Consider the following 22,715-nt stretch of genomic DNA (forward strand, 5'->3'; position numbering starts at 1 on the left):
AAGCCAATGGTTAGCTCCTTTGGCCCAGTTAATCATTCACTTCAGTTGCTCAGGTATAGACATGCGGTGGATTTGAGGTCCTCTAGGTCCTGTGGTTTTCAGCTGTCACTGCAGGAGGACATGTGCCTCCCATGCATCCCCCAAACACCTGACAGTCCTCTGGGGATGTCTCAGGTGCCGTAATGCATCTCAGATGGCACCAGATGCCTGAATCTCTCAAAGTGCCAGCAGACACCTCTTAGTCACCTATGATTGCTGTAAGGGTGTCAGACAGTTGGCAAGTCTGAAAATGATACACCTTTGCTCTTCAGAGTACGCATCATAGGAATTACTACCTTCATTATTAAAATGGTACCTCCTCCCCTGTAAACAGTGAAATATGCCACAAATATTTGATGCTATTTTCTGAGTGCCTGGATATTCCTCAGAAATACCTGAAATATCTTAGGAAGCTGGCAGAAGTCCGTACAATGTCTGGCTCCTTTGCATTACACTTAGTCCACGTAGTGCTGGCACTAAGGTTCTTAGTGTGTTTGGATTTTAAAAATTTGTAACTTTATGCCTGTATATCCTGGATTTTTATGCTTGTTTTGAAATAATTAATGCTTTTCTGATGCTTATTTTAACTGAAGAACAAATTCCCAGCATTACCTCAAATGCAGTGGACCTTCAGGGTCTGTGTTGCTTTGTGCAGAGTCTGTGGCAGCTCTTCTAGGCAGGCTGAGACAGAGATGAGTCCTGCAGACACTGAGTCCGTCCTACTTGGGGATGTTTTTTGCTGGGGTTTATCTCGTTCTCACACGTAATTCTCTCATTTTGGTTTTAAAAGGCGGCTGGCTTTGCAGTACTGTTGGCTGCATTTTTTCAGGTCAGCATAGGAAACGGTTGTCTTTGCTCAAATGTTCCTCTTAGGGGTTGCTGACGGTATCATCTAATGTGACAGACCTCCCAAGGCCTGTGCAAGTAAAACATGTGACCTTGCTTATAAGCAGTTACCCCCTTACCTAGTAAAAAATGCATGCTTGGTTTATGTTACATTGCTCCATTTTCAGGAAGGAAAGAGAGGGCAAGTTTCCCCAAGGGTTGTAATTTATTTGTGATTTCATTTCTTTTTTTTTTCTAGAGGCAAACGATGTAATAAATCAATTTTTGTTGCCTTTCTTAATTACAGATGCAGGTTGCAGGTATTTCACTTATGTGGTTGTTGGTTTTTTGGTATATCAAATCTTTCAATGTGTCATGGGCAATTTACTTGAAAAAAAGATTTCATATATCAAGTTTAGTAACAACAAAATAAACTGTCCTAAAGCATCAAACAAACAAAATGTCATCATCTGCATCGCTTAAATACCCTTCGTCTCCTGGGGAAACAGATGGGGTTTGCACTGTGCCTGGAAGGTCACCAGCCTTGGGCTTTGCCAGACCAACAGAGGAAGTGTATTCTGTTAAAAATACCCTCCTGCTTGTCTCCACAGCAAACGTGACAGAAGTGGCTGCTTAACCTGGGTACATCCCTTTCTCTGGTCCTGGCCATCACCACCAGGCTCATACTGAGCAAGGCATTGGCACAGGTGCTTAAATATTCTGTATGGTGCTTGAATGTGTCTGCTGAGGCTCAGGGACAGGAAAAGGGCAGTCCCTTGGGCCCAAACCTTGATGTAAAATAATGGTGATGTGTCTTGGAGATAGCAAATGGAGAAGGTTTTCCACAGAACTGTTTCCCACAGATCTCCAAAGGGTTTACAAAGGCAGCGTTCATATTTATATAGACAGGGACAAAAAGCAAGAGAAAGGCCAAGTGATATGCAGTGCCTCACGGTGCGTCACTGACAAGAATAAAACTCAGATTAAAATGCCCCTGATGTATTTTGGATTTAGACATGTGAGGGGTTCTGCACGAAGGCGATCAGTCTGTTAACACTTCCATTCAGTCTGCCCATCTTGCAGTGCCCAGTGGTCTACCTCCTACGCTCTCCTGTGTCTCCTGATCAGTATGCTGGTGGCCACCTAATCGGCAAAACAAAAGTTTGTGTGGCTTTCCGTTTGTTTTGAGAAAGATTTCTTTGGTATAACTTAATCCGTGATTATTTGGAAAGAAGCTGTCTAAAGTTCATGACCCCCTGCAGGTTTTCCAATTAATTATAAAACAGGATTATAGGACCTCGTAAAGGGTCTTAAACAGACTTCATCTCCTTGTACACTGAAACACCGATTTAATGAAATATAGCACACATAACCTCTGTAGTCATTATTTTGGTATTTGCAGAGTACCACTTTCCTTAACTGTCCCTGATTTGCCACCCATTATGAGATGAGCTCTCCACCAAAGCTACAAAGTGCTCTTAAGAGATGGGCTCGCATGGGGGTTTCTCTACAAAGTCGTGTTAACTTCTCTGCTTTCTGTTATTTTGCAGTTTTGTTGCATCACGTCACATGTAGGTATCGTGTCACATCCATTGAGCAAACACCAATTGCAAGGGCGAGCAAGGCGACTGAGAAGCCAGTGGGCTGCTAGATGGTCTCATCATTTGTGTGTGTACTCACCTGTATACTTTCAGGCATAGTTAGAAGAGAGTACATCTCCATGTCTTCATTGCTCCCACGTGCATTATGCGTTACCAAAACTGCTCACAGATCAGCAGGTAGAGTAATGTAGCATGTGCTGGCTTAAACTCAGATGAAGCTAGGGGGAGTGAAAGCAGAGATTTGGGGCCATATTAGAGACCAGCGGATATTAGGACCTTCCGAAGTTATACTTTTCCTGGTGATGCCAAACTTACATCCTGAAGGTCTTTGAAGAAGGGCCTCAATGCAGTCTTTTCTACCAGCCACAATAAGCCGTAACTTCTTTGCTCTCTTCAGGCTCTAATTCTTGTACCAGTTCAATAAGGTGAAAGGAATCATTGTCTGGTTTAAAATAGTGCGTACATTTCGTCTCCCAAGGTCTTCTGTTGGAAAAGCATGGAACATTTTGGTCTGCCAGATGAAAGAGGCACACCTTCTGCTTGGGGAACTGCCTGTCTCTCCTAAGTCACCAGGTCTCATTGCATGCTGGTGGTTATTGATGTAGTTTAGTAATAACTCCACTCAAATCAGGAGAGTTACACTTCTGTAAAAATGGCATGGCATTAAAATCATATCTATACATGTAAGCAAGTGTGCATATCTGAATGTGAATTCAAGACCTAACATTTTCCTATGTGTGAATATGAAGATACTTCATTCTCTGTATTGTTTCATTCCTGCCATCCTTATTGAACCTAAATCCCATTAAGCCAATAGAAAGTTTACTTGAGAAGAGAAAAAATGTGGCAGAATTTGGACTACAACAGAAGTTTATTTTGTAGCTTGTGATCTCTAAATTAGAAAATGGAGTTTGTGTATCATGGCTTGTTTGAATACGGATTAGATTGTTTTCCCTGACACATGATTGTGATTTTTCCTTTCCTTTTCCCAGCTTAGCTTTATGGCTTCTGTTACTCTTAGGTAAATTACAGTTTCATGCGTTAGAAGAACTAAATTAGTTCTGAAATAGTTTCAGACACACAGTATAAAGGCAATAAGTAATATTACAGACCTGACTTAAAAGCAACAGTATTCCAGTGAGCTGAAAATTGCTGCATTTGCTGGGAGCTGAGTTAGTGCTGGGCTCTGCTTTGTTCATATAATTTCTGTTAAACTGCAAGTCGCATTTACAATGTTTATGTTTGAGGTTTTGCGCACTGAAATTCTTTTGTAGAAAGGCATGTCGTATAAAATCACTGTTGCCAAAGAAGGAGATTCTGATGCAGTGATGGATGGAAGAGGTCAATCTTGCAGTTGGTCTAGATGATTGTTGTAGGTCCCTTCCAACTGAACTATTCCATTCCATTCCATTCCATTCCATTCCATTCCATTCCATTCCATTCCATTCTTCCTACCTGGAGTAAAATTATCCTATGATGGTGATTAACCTGAGTGACTATACAAATGAATACTAGGAGTAAGAGGTTTTGCCCACATTTTGATAATACCTATTGTTTTCCATAATGAATGCAGGATTGGGACCAGTTCATAAATGTGCAGTCTGTTTCTCCGGTAGTAATCCTTTGCCTGTGCATTCACAGTCACCAGCAGAAATAATCTGGATGTAGTTTGTCCAGTTGGCCTCATCTCATTACGAGTCATAAACCTATGAGTTCTCTGCTTAGCTCAGTTGGTAGAACTCTGTGCTGAATAATTCTGTTTAATATACAGTTAAAATGTATTATTTACAGATGATTAGGTATACATGTTAGAGTGGAAAGGTTTACACACATTATTTCCCGGCCTAGCATGTTGTTTTGGTTGCAAATGTGTATGCCTCATTACCTCTACTCATTTGCCTCTGATTTTTCTGTATGCTGATGTAACATGTAAAGCCCATTGATAAGTAACTCCCACAGAGTGTACGGCGGGCGGCCAATTAGCCAGCCAGGGCACGTGTTCGTATCCGGTGCACATACGCTTGATTTCATAACTGTATGCCAGGATTTCTGGGTTGCAGTCATGGCAAAGGAAGAGGGAGTACAATAAGGTTTAGACAAGCTGTCTCCTGCCTGAATCAGGTCAGCGAGATATTTTTCCTTTATTCTCCACTGAGGTGGGAGATGGTTGACCCCAGTTAGACTGGCTCAAATGGCCCGATAGCACCGTGCCCACACTGCTCCCTCTGAAAGTCTGCTGAACCTTGTTAGCTTTCGCTGGCTCCATCGGGTTGTTCGGTGGTGGTAGTGAAGCTCTCACTAGCATCGAGTGGCATTTTCTGGCTTGTCAGGACTCCTTTCCACAGACAGCCACTGTCCAGCAAGTCTTTGCGTCTCTGCATGTTGCAATGTGAAGGACCTGCTAACTTATGAGAAAATATGGGCGGCTTGTGGCTGCTAAAATAAACAAGCACACATGGTCAGCCTGTACAGAGGCTTTATAAAGCCAGGATTACCTGTGCTTTTTTTAAGTGACCACAAAATATTTTATGGAAAAGGCAAATGTATGAAGTCTGTTGTTTTAATGGTTATCAAATGTTTGTCTATTTTCAACCTTGCTGAAATGACAAGTAACGATAGTGATGCAGTTACCTGTATTAACTCTCTTCATGACTTCTGGTAAATTTTAATAGCTAAAAAGCATAAACCATTGTTTAAGCAGAATTTGCTGTGTAAAGTGCAGAAAAGCATAGATATTTTCTACGAGGACCCTCTTACTGTTTAAACTGGCTGTTCCCAGCCTGGAGTCCTTCACAGTGCAGTTCAGCGCTCCAGGGAGAGGCAGAAGCAGATTACGCACATGAAAAACACATGATGTTTGTGCATGTTTCATTTTCTGAGGTGCTAGATTGTGTTTTAAAAAATAGCCTAAAAGTATACTTAGGATGTTAATTTCAGAAGCATTGGAGCCAGTGGAGGCAGACAAAGTCCTAAGTAGAGTGTGCCAGAAAAGCCCTACCTAGATGCATCTCTTCTGCTGTTCCAGTTATTTGGTTGCCAGTAGGGCAGATATGGGACTGTGTATTTATAAAAGGGAAAAGTTTGATCTAAACCCAATACAGTTATTAAAATGTTGTCCACGCCGAAAAAGTTCAGAGCTTTTCTCCTGGAAGAATGATGGGTAAAAGTCAGTTTGCAGTGGGAGAACTGAGCTTTGCCTGCTTTGTTTGGGAATCACAGTAAGTGACTGAATGAAGGTCTTCACTTTGTTTTAAGTTGCATGTGTATCACTCAGACAGTGTCTCCCATCTTCAGGCTGACACTCGCATTGTCTGTACAGGATGAACATTAACACCACTTCAGATTTCAGTGCGGCGAATCAGGGGGTGGTAAGATCTGAGTTGCTGTGTGTAAAGAGAAAAAAATCTATGAACTGAATATGCCAGTTGTGTCTTTTTAGGCTCTGAGGAGTTAGGAAGTGGAAGCTCTGGGCATCGGTATGTCACAGACACAGTGACTGGTGATGGTGATGGATTTGATATTGATGACTCAGACTACGACATTTACATAGAAGAGGTAAATTTCAAGATTCCACTTTGGCATTTCTGTTTTCTTTATAGTCTCGGTACTTTAAAGTGTCTGATCTCATCAGGAAGTTTAGTATCTGATATTATATGCACAGATATAATAATGTGGTTGTTTCTTTTTCTTTGGTGAGGATGAATTTGCTACTTCAGATCTGTTTCTTGGAAGGTATTCATTTCATTTCCACATAGCATTTTAGGTTTTACTGAATTTGTGTTTCTTTATTTCCTTTCAGCTCAGACCTCTTCCTGCTATCAAAGGAGGCAACAGAAAATTTCTGGTTGAAACTAAGGTCACGCCAGGGTCTAGTTCCAGGCTCCTGTCACGGGTCCTTACAACCACTTCTGAACCTACTACTTCCACTCCCACCACCACACAGTCTTCAACCACAGTGAGGGCAACTACAGCTCGGGCAGCGAGGAGAGGCGGCACGTCTTCTGCAACGCGCCTCTTTGATCTCTCCTGTGATGAGGCCATCTGTTCTACAGACAGCTTTTGTGTCAACGACTACAACCGGGCCGGCTCACGCTGCCACTGCAACTTGGGAAAAGGAGGAGAGATGTGTGCAGAAGGTAGGTTTCTGTGTGCCCACTGCTGCTGGCTTCTCTTTGTCTGGGGCAAGGAGCAGCTTCGCAATGAACCAACCAAAGTGCGCTTTGGGAATAGCCGTCTGGGCTTAATGGATCCCTAAGGACAGTAGCAGCTTCCACATCCCAGTTCAGACATCGGCCCCTTTGCTTCTCTTCCCTCAGCTAGGTGTGAAGAAGTTATTCTTAAGTAAAGCTGAATGCAGACCCTGTGTGAAGGTGCACAGGGGAGGTTAATCCTCCTTCCCCCACCTAGGAGTGGGAGGGTAATGGAGCCAGGTATGTTGGTAGGCACCCAGGCCTGACAAGGTCCAGCCATGGCATCCACAGCTTCCAGCAGGGACGTTCAACCCTGCTTTGACCCTTGCCTTTTGCCTGCAGCTGAAGCCTTGAACCACCCACATTTCCAGCGTGGTCCATTGGATGATGCTGATCCCACAGCAGGGTTGTGAGACAGAGCCCCCATTGTAAAACCATCTCCAGAGGAGGCTTTCCCCGTGGTCTGCAGGGCAGAAAGGCTGGAGTGGTAGCCCCAGCACTTGTGTCAGGCAGCCTGGGACAAGGGAGGAACAAAACCCCCTCCCCAGTTCTGAAAGCATGACCTGAAGTCTGGGTCCATGTGAGGAGGTATGGTTGTCCCAGTCAGGACTTGCCATGCATCCTGTTGCCTCTCTGCAGGGCAGCTGAGCCAGGGCAAGAGCTTGCTGAGTTGAAAGAGGCTGTCCTGCTTCTCCTTCCCTTGCCACCTTCCTGTCCTCTCCCTCTGCAGACTAACCTTGCCCTTTCACTGTGTCTGATGTTGAGCTGATCACCTGGTGAGCCAGTCCAGCTCACTTACCAGGCCATAAGCAGGTCACTTTCCACCCCCCGCCCCCGGAGTTATTTTTCTTCTGGTTTCGTGACCAAGGGGTCAGATGAATGCCAGAGCTCATGCAAAGCACGTGTCCCATTGCTTGTAGTGGTGCTGTCTCACCAGCTAAGAAAGAGCTGATCTGTCCCTCTGCATGCTGACCTGATCTGCCAAGGCCCTGCCACACAGCAGAGCATCAGGGACACATGTTTCTTCTGCAGGCTTGTGTTAGACATTCATGATGCACAGTGTCATGCATCGGGGATACAGACACTGAGGGTGTTTGATCTTCTCCTCCCGGTGCTGGAGTAAAGAGAGCTCATTCTGAAAACAATCTGTTGTGACTCAGCCACATGGAACAGCTGCAGATGTGATTTTTGGCCTTGATCAAGTATGAAGAGCCAAGGATTTATTTGAACTGACATAACTGTATACAACTTGTAGAGTGGGTTTGTTAACGTCAGTCCAAAACCACCATTTTTCACAAGGGAGTGTGTTATTCCTTGGTAAGCAGTAGCATCATGTACCAATATTCCCTTGTACTGAATTTCTCCACAGCAGCCAGTATTGTTAAATAGTGTATTAATCTGAATGAAAACAGACTTTTCTTTACAATCAACAGCTGCATGGCACTCTGGTCCAGTCAGTTCTGCTTGTGATCAGGGCATGAGTTAATTGCTGTCTGCTGTAGTTGCATTCAGGTTTATAGCACCAGTTCTCTTCACCTCAGCCTAAAATGTATGCCTTGCAAACAAAAAAGCTGAGAGCGCTGTATCCAGATCCAAATATGTGAGAAAAACCCACTCAGTATTCAAATAGCAAAGAGGAACAGGACTTCTCATCCTTCCTTCCTCATTACTCTTAGATCCACTGCAAAAATAAGAATTCAGGCCTGAAACTGTCTGTCTGTCCTCAGTGCTTCTTAGGAAAACGAGCTGCAAAGGTAGCAGTAAAACGTCTCTCTGATTTTCTTTTTCTATGCTGAAGCCAGGATGGTCCTCTAACATAAGACAACAAAGGGTGAGGATTGATAACACCAGCTGGCAAGAGCAATATGAAGGGCCACTGTTGCAGCCAGGGGTGGAGAGATGCCTGCAGGGACTCTCTTCTCGCCATCACTCCCTTTACCTTCTGCCCTGAGCTGACTTGAGGGACGCGCTGGAAGCTCCTGGGGTCTTATGAGCCATCCAAGTATTCTGCAGATGCTGGATGCAGCAGCTATGGAGCAGCAGTGACTAATGCGTCGTGGAGTCTGGCCACGTTTCCCACATATGTTTTTATAATCCTGCAAAACGGAAAATTACTTTGTTGTCTCTGTGCTAAAAGAATTCTTAAAAGGAGATAAATATAAAGTAGATAGGTTCTGTGTTCTGTAACAAGGATGAAAATCTGGAGAAAGTTCCACTGAAGCCAGCGATTAAACTGTTGAGCAGTATTTGGCCCTCAGTGTTCTGTTTCTTTCCAAGTTCACCAGGTCCTTGGGAATAAAAGAATTATTTGTGAAAGGTGGTGGGAGGACAAGGCAATAGGTTAACTGATTGTTGACTGCTGCTGACTAATGGTTGCCTCTGGAGGAACTCTGCCTTGCATTTTCATCTGATGTTATCTAGTGCTAAACATGTATATTGATTTTTATATGGGAGAAAACTGCTAAAGACTAACTGTCTTTGCTTTTCAGATATTGTTATCCAGTATCCTCAGTTCTCTGGCTACTCATACATCACCTTTGAACCACTGAAAAACTCCTATCAGACGTTTCAAATTACCCTTGAATTCAGGGTAAGTTCAAGCAATTCCAAGCTCACATAGGAGCTTTAAATTTTATTCCCTTATTCTGATGATCATAGAATCATAGAATCATTAAGGTTGGAAAAGACCTCTAAGATCATCGAGTCCAACCGTCGACCCAGCACCACCATGTCCACTAAACCATGTCCCTGAGCGCCTCATCTACATGTCTTTTAAATACCTCCAGGGATGATGTGGACAATGGAACAATAACTTAGCTTCAGTATAACTTATAATGTAATTGTGGTGAAGCTATACATAATCTTCATCTCTAAAGATCTGGCTTCACCTTCAATGAATGCAAATGAAGTTGGTAAATTGAGCTAAAATGTTTGCATCTGTTATTGGTAGGCAGCGCATGAGAAAATCTGTGGGACTAGTAATACTGGCATTGCAGACTATCAGCAACGTACATTGGCAAGGTTATAGCCATGTGAGTGAGCTACAGGCTGAAGTACACCTGGAATTTTTGTGAATTACAGTTTGGAAGAGGCATGCATTATCTTTGCATGTAAGAAACTGTGATCTTGTTGTACTGAGCAAAATCCTGCCCTATATCCAGAGTTTCTTTCCTATCCTGCAGGATTTAAGTAGGCGTTATTTTCCACCTCTGAAGTTTGGGACACCGGCTACTAATACATGCAAGATACTACTTGATACTACTTAATACTTTAAGATACTACAAGATACTACTTGATACTACAAGATACTACTTAAACTACAGTTATGAAGTGTAGATCCCACAGTGACTTGTGTTAATGCTGTCTGTGTGTTACGGACAGAGCTGGTAGGGCTGCCTGTAGGGAAGGTGGCCAAGCTCTCGGATGCCCCCCTGCTCCCACCTAAGGTGGACTTGCCAGCCTCACAGCCTAGGTATGAGACTGTCACTAGAGCAGCAGCAGTCTGTTGCCTCACGTGGTGATCTGACACTCCCCCGGCAATTTGTCAGCTTAAAATGCAGGATGGCTGCAAAGAGCCACTGTGTCAGCTGCTATGCACACATGGAGAAATCCTGCCTGCGCAGGTTGTTTGGCTTGAAAAGTGTCAGGCTCACTGATCGTGTGAAGCAGGGTGTGTGTATTCATGTGCAGTAAGTCTGATGTGTCTACACTTAACAGGCTTGCTAGGGCATCCTTGCTAGACTTTGTGCTCAGAGGTCTCATATGGGACATGTCTGGAAGTCTTTAATGCTTTTAAGCTTGTTTTTAGGTCTAGTAGTATCATACTGTAAGTAGAAGAGATGCCATTTAAGCATTAAGGCAATGTTTTTCTAGGTTCTTCAAATGCAGGATTCAAAATTGATCAACCAATTTCTGATTCTGCAAGTTAAAAACTCCATCTGAAAAATGCTGTCCCTTTTCTGGAGAAAAGTCCCCCAGCGCTGCTTGCATTTATCTGTCACTGTGAGGCTTAGACTTTGATTTTTCATGTTGATGCTGTGATTGCAGGCTGAATCAGGAGATGGTTTGCTGCTATACTGTGGAGAAAATGAACACGGTCGTGGTGATTTTATGTCACTAGCAATCGTCCGACGCAGCATGCAGTTCAGGTAAAATCTCCACCCTAAATCTGATGTAAAGAGAAGGGACCATTGCTGCCTGCTGGGACTCGCTATATGTGATGAATATCTGTAGTGTCTTTGACTTCTGTCCCATGCAGTGCACAAAATGGACAGTATTACTTCATTTAACAGTTCTTCAATGTTTTTTTCTCTCATCCTTCTTTAGTGTGTGTACATGTGCCCTGTTGATGTCTTTTTACTCAGACCTTGGTGTAAAGGCAAAATAATCAGGTTTCTTCATGGCATTACTCCGGGGCTCATTGCTATGTTATCAGAAATGCTAGTGAGCCACTGCATTTGCTAAGCTTATGCATATAGCATAATCGAGCTATGCATAGTCAACGTTTTTGCTTCACAGCAAAAGGAACTGCAGATGACATAACAAAATAAAGGATTTAATGCCTGCAAGGGGCCTGGAACTTCATCTTATATTATCCCTTGTTTAGATGGGAGTTGCAGGTTTTTTAAATGAAGATGGAGGGGGTTTCTTGCAGTCCCATAGATAGGAAGCATGTGAAAGAGTATCTCAAGGATCTCCTTACTTGGGAGGGTCAGTCCTTTGAAAGTGGGGAATTACAAAGTGGGTGATGTGCCTTAGTTGTGTTTCTGTTCACCCGCACTGAACGGCAGTCAGAGAAAACGGCACATTTTGTGCCCATTCAGCTCCGCAGAGACTCTTCTGGAGGTCTCCGTGTCAATCAGTACTGAATTTCATATAGAATCGCAGAGTTATTAATGTAGCACTGCCTTTCACCAGGGAGCTAGAAAAATTCCCAAGAGAAATTACTGTGATAGCAGGAACTCAGATTGTAATACCCTCCGTCTTGAAACAGTTTCAGATGTTGACAAGCTTTGCAATGCACTTGGTATGGCCAGAGGATGCAAAGTCTTCTCCATGGGAGAAAGACAGATAATGACATTTGAAACTTAGAACAGATCGTATGTAGACCTGCTGTCTAATTTTCCTGTGGTCTGCTAATATGCAATGTGAAACAGAGAGGTTTCCAGGAGCAACGGGAATATTTGGAGACTAAAAATTACTTTCAGTTATTTGGTTAATGTAAGATTATTACCTTGCCCTCTCTGTCTCACGCTCCCAGGTTCAACTGTGGCACTGGAGTTGCAGTCATAACAAGTGAAAACAAAATCAAGCTGGAGAACTGGCACAGCGTCACATTGTTCAGAGATGGGATGAATGGCTGGCTCAGGTTGGACAACAATGCTCCAGTGACAGGAAAATCTCAGGTAGGTAGTCCCGCACCTGCAGCTCAACCTTGGGGTCTCTCAGGATTATGACATTTTTTCTTGCCAGCAGAAGTCTGATCAGATTTAAAAGGTACACTTTTATTTATCAGTGTTCAGGCATTTAGTGAACCAAGATCAGTGTACAGATTACTCTTCCACATACGTAGTCTAGAAATCACATAGATAAATATCCCAGCGCTGAATCCCATCACAGTTTCCCTGTTGTCCTCCATGCTTGCTCCTTCTGCTACACTTCGCTAGTCTCAGATACAGACTGCTGTTAAAAGTTTGCCAGGTTTTACAGCTGCTGTCCCTGATTGCTTTCTTTTTTCAAGCTTCAGAGAATTGCTCTGCTTCCCCAGCCAGAAAAAATAGATGCATATGTGTATATGTGTATGTATTATGTATAATATGCATATAGCCCCACAAAGTTTGTATACAGAAGTGTAATTACATGTATACCATGGACATAGATTTAAGCACAGTAATGGAGACAGACATTCTGTCCTGACTTATGTTAACACCAACAATTTCATATGAGGACGCCAGGATAAAGTATAATGTAGGAAGATGTCTTGACTTGCTTATCTTGCCAGGCCAGAAAACAGAAGTGAAATTAAGGGACTGAAAAAAAGACAGCTGCAAATTGTTTCAGATGTCTTTCCTCTTCCCTTTGATAGCCACTGTTAGCATGCCATCCCTAGCCCTGAAAAAAGGGGCTTCAGACATCTTACTACTTTACACTTTCATGTGCAGGCACTGAAGGGAAAAAAATGATGCACGTTGAGTTCTCATTAGCTGTAAATGAGAGGAAAGGATTTCAATGTCTATGATGTGTCGCTATGTGTTACCAATGCTATGAGGCCATGCAAAGGGCAAATGTGAATCCAGAGAGATATGTCCAGTAAAGACTAATGCCCTTGTGCAGCACTTTTTGGTAAGACTGCATCTGGCTACGCGTGGCTATGATCACCCATAGCCAAGAAAGATGAAGTCAAAGAAATGAAGGTGCAACAAAGGGCTAGTAGGAGGGTTATGGTCCACAGAGTCTATTACAAGAAGAGTTTGACAGTGGACAGACGTTTTTCTAGCTGCAGCTATACCAGAAAAAAAAGTTAATTGCACCAGGTGCTGCTCTCCACCAGAACTTGCTGCTCCTGTAGTATTGTTGCTCCAGTGAGTCCTCCTCAGCCCTTCCTAGTTAGAATGACCTGGATTAGTCTCAGCAGAGCAGTAGTCTTTTCTGACCTGGTTCATTTTGACTTGAACAGTCTTAGAGAGTGCTCACAATAGAAGTGGAGCTTGACAGACCAAGGAGGGCAGGAGCATCAAAGGCGATGGAAGATGGCAAGCGGTTGGAGACCGGCTGGAGAGTTGTAGGTCCACAGCCCTGGCATATGCCCACCATGAAACCCTGTGGACATCTGAACTCTCTTTAGCTTCTTTAGCTCTTCAGGCTCCACCTGAATTATTTTCCCCTCCTGAAATTGAGATCCGTTTGATGTGTTTCTGCAGTGCACTGTGCAGTGAACACCTGTAGACTCAATAACCTTGGCTTATTTAACCTGGCAAAATACAAGCTGTGGAGATACAATTTATTGTTATAAATACCAGGGAGGCAGGGCAGGGGTGAAAAATCCAGAGACCTTTTAGGCTAAAGGTCATCGCTGGCAGAAGGACACATTGGTAAAAACTGGCCCTGAATAAATGTGGGAATTTTGAATGTTTTCTTCCAAAGGGCAGTGAGGTTTTGAAACAGCCTTTGAGTAGGAGGCAAAAGACGTATATTTTGATCAATTTATGGAAGGAATCGTGACTGCGTTGCCCACAATAGCATGGAGTTTGATTCAATGGTCCAGAAAGTTCTGTTTAGTTTTTTTGTTTTGTTTTGTTCCTTCCTGTGCTCTGTAACAGTGGTAGTAAACTTGTGTATGTACGTTTCTATAGGCAGGTTAAGGTAAAAAAAAAAGATGGAGAGTAAATTTAGTGCTGGCAAAGTGAGCAGAACCCCACTGAAGTTATAGTTCTGTCAGTTTATGCCTTGTCTTGGTTTTTACTGTTGATTTTTGTCATTTTATTATTATTCAACACTAAGAACTTGCTGGCTTCTGTCCAAAAGGCAATATCCCATTGGTCTGTGTCCCACAGGGCTTAGAGTTTAGAAGACAAACAATTTTGGCAAAGGTAAAGGAAGAAATTGCAGCAAAAGACAGATCACAATCCCTTCTCAGAACATAGTGATTTTTAAGCTTTTTGTTTTGCATTAAATAGTCCATGTTATCATGATGGATGCGGGTGCAAAAAGTAACATTTAAAGTGATAGACTGAGTAGATGAATGACTAATGGAAAGGAATTACCAATGAGCAACCTGCACATCCCCTGACACAGTTCTTTGTGGAGAAAAAAAATTGATTATACACAGTGTGGCTTAATTAGTTATCCTGTTTTGTATCTGTTCTACATCATGTCATCCTCTGTTTTCCCTTCAGGGCCAATATAGTAAAATTACATTCCGGACTCCCTTCTACGTTGGCGGTGCCCCCAGCGTGTACTGGCTGGTCAGAGCTGCCGGCACCAACCGTGGGTTTCAGGGCTGCGTTCAGGCACTCAGCGTCAACGGAAAGATAATTGATATGAGACCCTGGCCGTTAGGGAAAGCTCTCAGTGGTGCTGATGTCGGTAAGTGTAATGGTATGGGGTCTTTAATCAGTGATAAACCAGGGCTTACTTTTTTTGCCTGTTGAAAAAAATTGAGCAATGGTCCAGGTTTGAGACATGGAAGGTGTGGTCTCTATTTTTGGCATGGAATTTCTCTGTGCCTTTGCACATTGCTTTTGCTGCGTCTGTAGTAGGAGTGTTTTATCACGTTGTACAAGTAAACATCACTGTGGTATACCAAAAACCCTTGTGGACGCAGTTATGCAGCACAATAGTAAAACCAGTTCTCATGAGCAAACAGGAAACTCAGTGTTGCCAATATAATTACATCTGCACCAGTATTTCTGCCAACATCTCTCAGGATGTCTCTTCATGCTCCTGACTGACACAGTCATATCATCAGAAATCAACAGTATGCACGCCGTGTTTGTATTTAAAACACTATGGACACAACAAAATGTGTTTTGCCTAAAGGCATCATTGCACTTATCCAAAGCAATGCAGGGATCTTTCAGACCCACAGCAGTGCTGTGGCCATTACAAAGGGCTTTTCCCCATGAAACACCATTACTGCTGGCAAATAGACTTTCTTGTCGACCATCCATTGTTTTCATTTCCAGTATGTTTTAAAAATACCATGGAATAAATTCCTTCAACAGCTTTATGAAGAGGTGTTATAACATTATCTCCCCTTCACAGATTAAAAGATAGAGAAGTAGGGAAGTTAATTAACTAGTCCTGTCTTATTCATCTCTCTTTCATCCACGTAATGAGCACTTGAAAAAAAGACAGGGCAACAAAATCCTTGCTTTAATGACCTCCCAATCTAAACCATTTAAGAGTAAGAGTAAACCCAAGTCAGAAAGTGAGTGGTAAAGGCAGGAAATAGATCCCGTATCACTGCAGTCTCTGTGCCATGCTTCAGCCACAAAGTCATCTTTCTTCTTTTCTATAGCTGTGCATTTGGCATCCCAAGAAGGAAGTGATTAATGAGAAACTTCCTAACAATCACTCTGTAGTCTCTAGATAACATGACCAAACTTCTGTGCAATACAGAGGGGGAACCGAGTGGCCCAAGAAACAGATGCTGAAAAGAATAAGACTTTGGAAGCAGAGAGTAATTTCATGATAGAATGAGAATCTATGGCATTTAGATAGATAGATGAAAGCCCCGCTGAAGTTCTCCGAGCCCTAATCTCTGTTGCCTTTTGGGTTGCAGCTAGCTTCATCCCATCCACGAATGCTCCACATACTACTGCATTAACAATCAACATCAATGAAAATAAATGCTGGGTTCTGCCATGTGTGACTCGAAACCGAGTGATAGAGACTTACTGTCTTTATGTGGCTGCACACACTTTTATGAAACTGTAGCAGGAGAGACTTGCAAACAATATGCCATATAAGTTAAGCGTAAAATAAATAAATTGCAAGTGAACTCTACTAGGGTTTAGGGGTGGTTTTTGCTAGCCAGTCTTGTTTGTTTCCTGTTGGCACAGTGTAAAAATCAGGGGTGCTGTGGTACATGGACCGCAGAATTGAGGATGGGGAAGAGAGGGGTCCATCCTGCCCCTGCTCCATCTGTGTCAGCTGCAGTAGGAGTCCCACCAGACCATGAGCTCAGGGGCTTAGGGGGGAGGCAGCAGGTGGAGCTGGAGCAGGCGTGGCAGGACCCTGCACTCCTGTTGCAGCTTCCTCCTTCCTCATGTGCCACTGCACTGAAGCAGATGCAGCCATCAGACCTGTGATTTGCCTTTTTGGTGTAGTCAACTGTGCCGGCCCGAAGGCTGTGATAAGTCACTGAGACATTGCGAGAGCAGCCTGTCCTTAAATACCAAGACTGCTCCAGTTCAAGCTGTCCCTCAAGCCACTGAACCTGTGACTTGTCCCATTATTGTTATCTTCCTTGTCCTTTTCTGTTTCTCAAAGACTTTGTTTAACTTTCATCTGTTTGAACATACTGCCAGCATTGACTAACGGTGCAGCAGATGCAGTAAAGATGAGCATTGTCTTAGTTTTCTGTTTGTGTCTCAAGCTCGATACATCTAGATCCTTGTTTACCCACATGGCTCGGCTCTGTCTCCTCATCTGTAAAGTAGAGCTAGTGCTACTCATTTCTGTCACTGTCGCAATAATTAGTGAGTATGTGAGCCATTGCAATGCAGCCAGAAGGGGAAAAGATGGCTCAATGAGCACTGTGAGCACCCCTGCTCCCATGGCTGGGCGTGGGGCAGCTGTTTGAAGGGGTAATTGTCCCCTTCCATGTAGAAGGAGAATTTGTTCCCTTCCGGGTGACTTGTATATTTTGCTTATGCTCCTTGGGTTAGCCCTGGAGCCCTGTGTTATGACTGCTGTACTCAGACCTTCCCTCTCTACAATGAAAAATGGGCCTGGCAGGAGATTTGTAGATGTGCAATACAAGACAAGTCTGGTCTGGCAGAGAGTTGTACGAGATGACCCGAGAGTTATTACTGCCTCTGTCCTGAGTTGGTGAGAAAAGGTTATTTTCCACCATGGACAGCAGAATGATCGGGATGAACCAGCACATCAGCCATTTACATCTGCATACTTCTCTGTGCTTTTCTTTCTGGCTATGGGATGGGAAATCAAACTGTAAAGCTGAGGCTGTACTAATGCCAGTACCTTATTGAAGATTTGTAGAGCCCTGGTCTGGAAACCGTCTTTACAATCGGAGTGCTGTATTTAAACAAAACAAAAAAGGCATATCCCCTTCTCGCAGTAGTTTTGCAAGACTTCTCTCAGTCATCTCAGATAACAAAACTGTTCTCCAGTGTTTACTGTCAGAGCTGCCTCATGACATCTGTGTCATCTCAGAGGTGGTATTTCAATATGCCTCAAAATAAATGTGCAATTCTTAGTTTGTCATAAACACTTTGCCCATCCAAATGACTTGCTTACACTTGTACACCACAAATGGCTTATTTGGGCTTTCTTAATGTATAAGATCAGTATCAACGAGGGGAGAATTATTTAATCAGAAACTAAAATAAATGAGAAAGTAAACAAAATCAGCAAGAACTTCATCAGATGTACATTTGACCATTGCATAATCTAACTTTATAGGTATCAGTTTTAAGAAGTAAATGAGTAAATTATTTGTTCTACAACAATTTCAGCTTAATTGCAGCAAGAAGAAATCATCGCCTTGTCATTTTAGTTGATGTGCCAGCATAGTAGAAATGCTTCTTAAAAAGTCCATATGCTGATGATATGGATCCCTTTTAGTTCAGACAAGAGGTCTGACTACCTCATTTTAGTTAATAAGATTAGTTGGTGATGATTAACACCTTCCATGCTTACCATGGCATGAATTTACAGTGAACAAAGAAGCACTTAAGGTAATTGAAATTAAACAAGTCACAGTGCTTGTAAACAATCTAGAGAGATTTCTGTTTTATGAGAAAATAAAGATAGGAACAAAGGCAGAGGTGTCCTGGTTTCGGCAGGGATAGAGTTAATTTCCTTCCTAGTAGCTGGTACAGTGCTGTGTTTTGGATTTAGGATGAGAACAAAGTTGATAAGGCACCCATGTTTTAGTTGTTGCTAGGTAATGCTTACACTAGCCAAGGACTTTTTAGTTTCCCATGCTCTACCGACTGAGAAGGCTGGAGGTGCACAAGAAGCTGGGAGGGGGCACAGCCAAACTGGCCAAAGGGACATTCCATACCATGTGACGTCATGCTCAGTACATAAACTGGGGAAAGCTGGGGGGGGGGCCACTGCTCGGGGACTGGCTGGGCATCGGTCGGCGGGTGGTGAGCAATTGTACTGTGCATCACTTGCTTTGCGTATTATTATTATTATTATCATTTCAATTATTAAACTGTTTTTATCTCAACCCACGAGTTTTTCTCACTTGTGCTCTTCCAATTCTTTCCCCCATCCCACCGGGTGGGGGGGGGGAGGGGAGTGAGCGAGTGGCTGCATGGTGCTTAGCTGCTGACTGACGTTAAACCACGACGAGGAAAAGTAATTCAGGGAATGATTGAAAGCTACAACTGTCATGGTTTGTTAGTAAAGGCAATTTTTTTGCTGTTTTTAAGTCTATTGCTGGTCTGGTACTATAAAAAAAATGCTAAAAATTGTTACCTTGTCTAAATTGCACACCATTTGACAAATTGGGAAAGAATCTAGGCAGGAGAGCAAATTGTATTGGTTAGTAGCAATGATCAACAGCCAAATAAATCTTTGACAAACTTCTCTGATAAATCAATGTTCTGGCTCTGTGTTCAGGTGAGTGTAGCAGTGGCGTCTGTGATGAGGCATCCTGCATCAACAGTGGTACCTGTACTGCGAGCAAAGCAGATTCGTACATTTGCCTTTGCCCTCTTGGATTTAAAGGTCATCATTGTGAAGAAGGTGAGAGGATGCTGGGCTGCTTATATTTCTTTGTTTGTGTTATTTAGTGCTCAATGTGTTTTCCACATAGTGACATCCAAGGAGGTCTTATGCTATTACACTGACAGAAGAGAGTACTTGTTACTTCATCTTTCTAAAATTACATAGTGAAACCCTCCCCCACCATTCACTTTGGGGCTACATCCAGCTCCTACATAATCAGTGATTCTCAAACCTCTTTGCTTATTTAAACTAGCTATATTTAGGCATCTCAAACTTACTTTTCAGAAGTTAAAATAATGTACCACTCCACAGCTGCACATTAAGTCTAAAAAAAAATCCCACTTTTCTCTTAAAACCAGTGTCAGTTGTATATCCTGAAATGTAAAGGACCCAATATCAATTTCCTGCTGAAATCACAGAGATACAAACAAACAGTCAAATACATACAGCATTATTTTCTGTGCTGCAGAACTTTTCATGCCACCACCCACTGTGTGCATGCTTGCTAGTTTGAAAAACACTATGGTGAATCACTAAAGAAAAGGATCACAAAGCTTTATAGTACAAATACATCCCTGGAAAAAGAAGGGATTAAGAAGGGAAGCAGTGTTGGCTAGGATAAAAAAATATTTTTAATTTGGAAGACAAAATTTTTAGGTTGTTTTTCTTAATGTTATCTTTAAGTACCTAACAAAGGGAACTGACATGGGTTGGTAGGAGTCACTCCCTTACCTTTGAGCATCAAGTGACCTGCTTGTGTATTCTGGATTTCCAGCACTCACCTTGGCCATACCTCAGTTCAACGAGTCCTTAAAGTCATTTGCTAGCACACCCTGGCCCTTGGAACCACAGAATTACCTTTCCTTCATGGAGTTTGAGATGACATTTCGTCCAGATTTAGAGACTGGTGTCCTTTTGTACAGCTACGACACAGACAGCAAGGACTTTCTCTCCATTAACATGGTGGCTGGTTACGTGGAGTTCAGGTTCGACTGTGGCTCAGGAACGGCTGTTATCAGGTAAACAGCGTTGCTTGTGTTTCCTTTCCAACAGTGCCATGGTGCTGATCCAGGAGAAGAGTGGGCTGGAAAGAGTAATAGCCTATAATGAGGTATGCGAGCCCATCCATCTCTAGTGCCTGCTTCTTCTAAGGAAGCACAGAAATACTAGAAATGTATTCAAGGGGACAGGATTTTCTTCTTACATAAGTTTATGTTTCAAAGCTTTTATCAGTGTTACCATGTCATGCCACCATCTTACAGCAGATGTTACTTTTGTTTCTGTACAGTATTGCAGAAATTCCCTTCTTGCCCCCGTGACATTGTACCATAACTAATTAGGGGATCTATAAAAATTTTATGCATATACTTTCTAGCCACAGGATTGCACAATATTGGCACTTTTGTGAGCATCCTCCTCCCTGGTCTCCAGTTCCAGGCATTAAGTACCGGGCTGGAGGTGTCGCAAGAAGATACACCTCCAGGTGCCCTCTTTTCCAATAGTGCTGTTTTCTGAGGGATCTGAGGCTAATATCCAATCAGCATTCTAAAAGATCAATACGTGGTTTAAATGAGTCACCCAGGCTCCCAGACAAAGACAGACCTTCTGAGACTGATTCATCACATCCTGAAATTAAAGTTTAGGATAGGAGCAATAAAATGCCTCAAAAAGGGCTGCTCGCTCTCTCTTTCTGTAACTGAGAGCTCAGTCTCTGGGCAGCTGTTCCCTGGGCTCTTCTGAAAAGGCAATGGGCTGAACAGAGGCACTCAGCACCTTGGATGTGGTCCAAGAAGCTGCCAGTTTGACCAGGCTGGCCTAATATTTAGAACTAATCTATATAAAGCTTATGCAAAATGTGCAAGTCTTGCATACCATATGTTTCCTGTGGATGGACATCAGGAATTTTGGCTATACTGCGATTAGGAGAAATGTACTGATTTTCCACTGAATGAAGACTCAAGCAAACAAACCCATTCAGATAACAAAGTGAGAGATGAAATTTCAAGAGAGCAAATGCAAAATAATGCACAACCCTAACAATGCACAGCTGTGGCAACACAGTTAGTGTTGTCAGACAGAGAAAGATCCTGGAGTCATCATGGATATTTCTGTGAAAGCAACAGCTAACTGTGTAGAGACAAATACAGAAATGTAAGTGCAATGCAGAGAGTTATTAGGAATGGAATAAGGAACAATGCCTCTGCAAAAATCCACAATGCACCCTGTCTTGAAAACTTGCTGCCATTCCGGTCACTTCATTTCAGAAGAAATTAGCAAAATTAAAAAAGAAGAGTAGTGTTGATATCCAGGGGAGGGAAAGAAACAGCTTTTACAAATACAGCAGGACCCTTCAACCTGGAAAAGAAAGAGTTTGGTGGAAGTATGATAAAGGTTTTTAAATTGTGAATGACATGGAGATAAATAAGGAATGATTATTCTGTGTTTTTTCAATATGGAAGAATTAGAAGGAGCCCGGTGAAACTGCAAACCAAAAAACCAGCAAACAAAGACTTTTTTTTTTTTTTTCCAGACAGCACATAAGTAAGTTGTGGAAACTAATTGTCACAGCATGTTACAGATGCCAGAACTATAAATAGGTTAAAAAAACCCAACATGAGACAAATTTGAAGAAAGCTCCATTGAGGGAGATCAAACACAATTGTACGGATGCAGCCTCTGACTCAGGAAATTGCTAAATGACAAGTTGCCAGAAGCCGGGAGGAATCAAGGGAAGAATCACTCCATACTTGCCCTGTTCTTTTCTGTTGCTGAAAAGTGGCAGAAATAGCTAATGTCGGAGACCTTTGCTCCAACCCAAAATGACCCTTCTTACAACAGCCTTCAATCTTTTTCTGATTACAGCCATCTAATTCCCATTACTGGCAACCATAAGACATTAAAGTAGACATCGTTTTTTTCCCCCCAAGAATGTTGTAGCGCTTCAAAACACCTTGGACTAAAGTTTAACCGAGATGTAGGCTTGTAAAATGTGGCAAGAGCCACAAGTGCGTGCCTGGGAGTGGAAACGGCCCCTTTCTATTGGAAAGCAGAAGAGCGAGCAGGACACCAGCTAGCACCGGGTTCATGTGCACTGGGGAAAAAGAGTGTGGTGTGATAGCTGGGTAATGGCAGGGGACCCATGAGATCGGCAGGCTTCATTGAAAGTTGTCAGGATGTCCTTGTTCAGCTCCTTTTTCTAGATAACGTGTGCAACTCGCACCCTGTCATCAGCTCTGTTGGTGATTAAATAGGATAAGTAGATTCCCTATTTTTTGTGCCTGCTTAGACAATATCCACTTAAAAGTCTGCCTTGATATTCATCATACCGCTTTATGCCTACCCTTTGTCCTAAACAGGGATATAACTCTGGTCATCCTGACTCATAGGACCAGGCTGTTAAATATTGTAATATAATCAGAACACAATTATAATGTCTGTATAATTAAGGGTGAGGCAAGCTCATTTATGTATATCAGCAGCAGCAGTAGGAAAGCTGATGTTGGTGAAGCTTGGGTTTTGCCTGAAGTGTCCCGGGATGGAAGCAGCACGGTGTGCGCAGGGGGCTCGGGAGGGAGCAGGGATGCCGAGCAGATGGATGGATGCAGAACCTGAGCTATTTACCAAAATGTCTCAG

At 42.8% G+C, this 22,715-nt stretch overlaps 1 protein-coding gene across 1 annotated transcript in view; it reads left to right on the forward strand.

Moving 5' to 3' along the window:
- The window catches only part of EGFLAM (EGF like, fibronectin type III and laminin G domains), a 79,364-nt gene that overhangs the window by 39,248 nt on the left and 17,401 nt on the right, over positions 1-22,715 (forward strand). Inside the window, exons 8-15 of the mRNA XM_076362830.1 lie at positions 5,905-6,020; positions 6,265-6,601; positions 9,145-9,245; positions 10,703-10,803; positions 11,916-12,060; positions 14,551-14,740; positions 18,974-19,099; positions 19,857-20,100. Coding sequence (XP_076218945.1) covers positions 5,905-6,020; positions 6,265-6,601; positions 9,145-9,245; positions 10,703-10,803; positions 11,916-12,060; positions 14,551-14,740; positions 18,974-19,099; positions 19,857-20,100 — 1,360 coding nt within the window. The remainder of the gene's footprint in view (positions 1-5,904; positions 6,021-6,264; positions 6,602-9,144; positions 9,246-10,702; positions 10,804-11,915; positions 12,061-14,550; positions 14,741-18,973; positions 19,100-19,856; positions 20,101-22,715) is intronic.

The sequence above is a fragment of the Aptenodytes patagonicus genome, chromosome Z (assembly GCF_965638725.1).
Source record: "Aptenodytes patagonicus chromosome Z, bAptPat1.pri.cur, whole genome shotgun sequence".
In the NCBI taxonomy this organism is placed as follows: domain Eukaryota; kingdom Metazoa; phylum Chordata; class Aves; order Sphenisciformes; family Spheniscidae; genus Aptenodytes; species Aptenodytes patagonicus.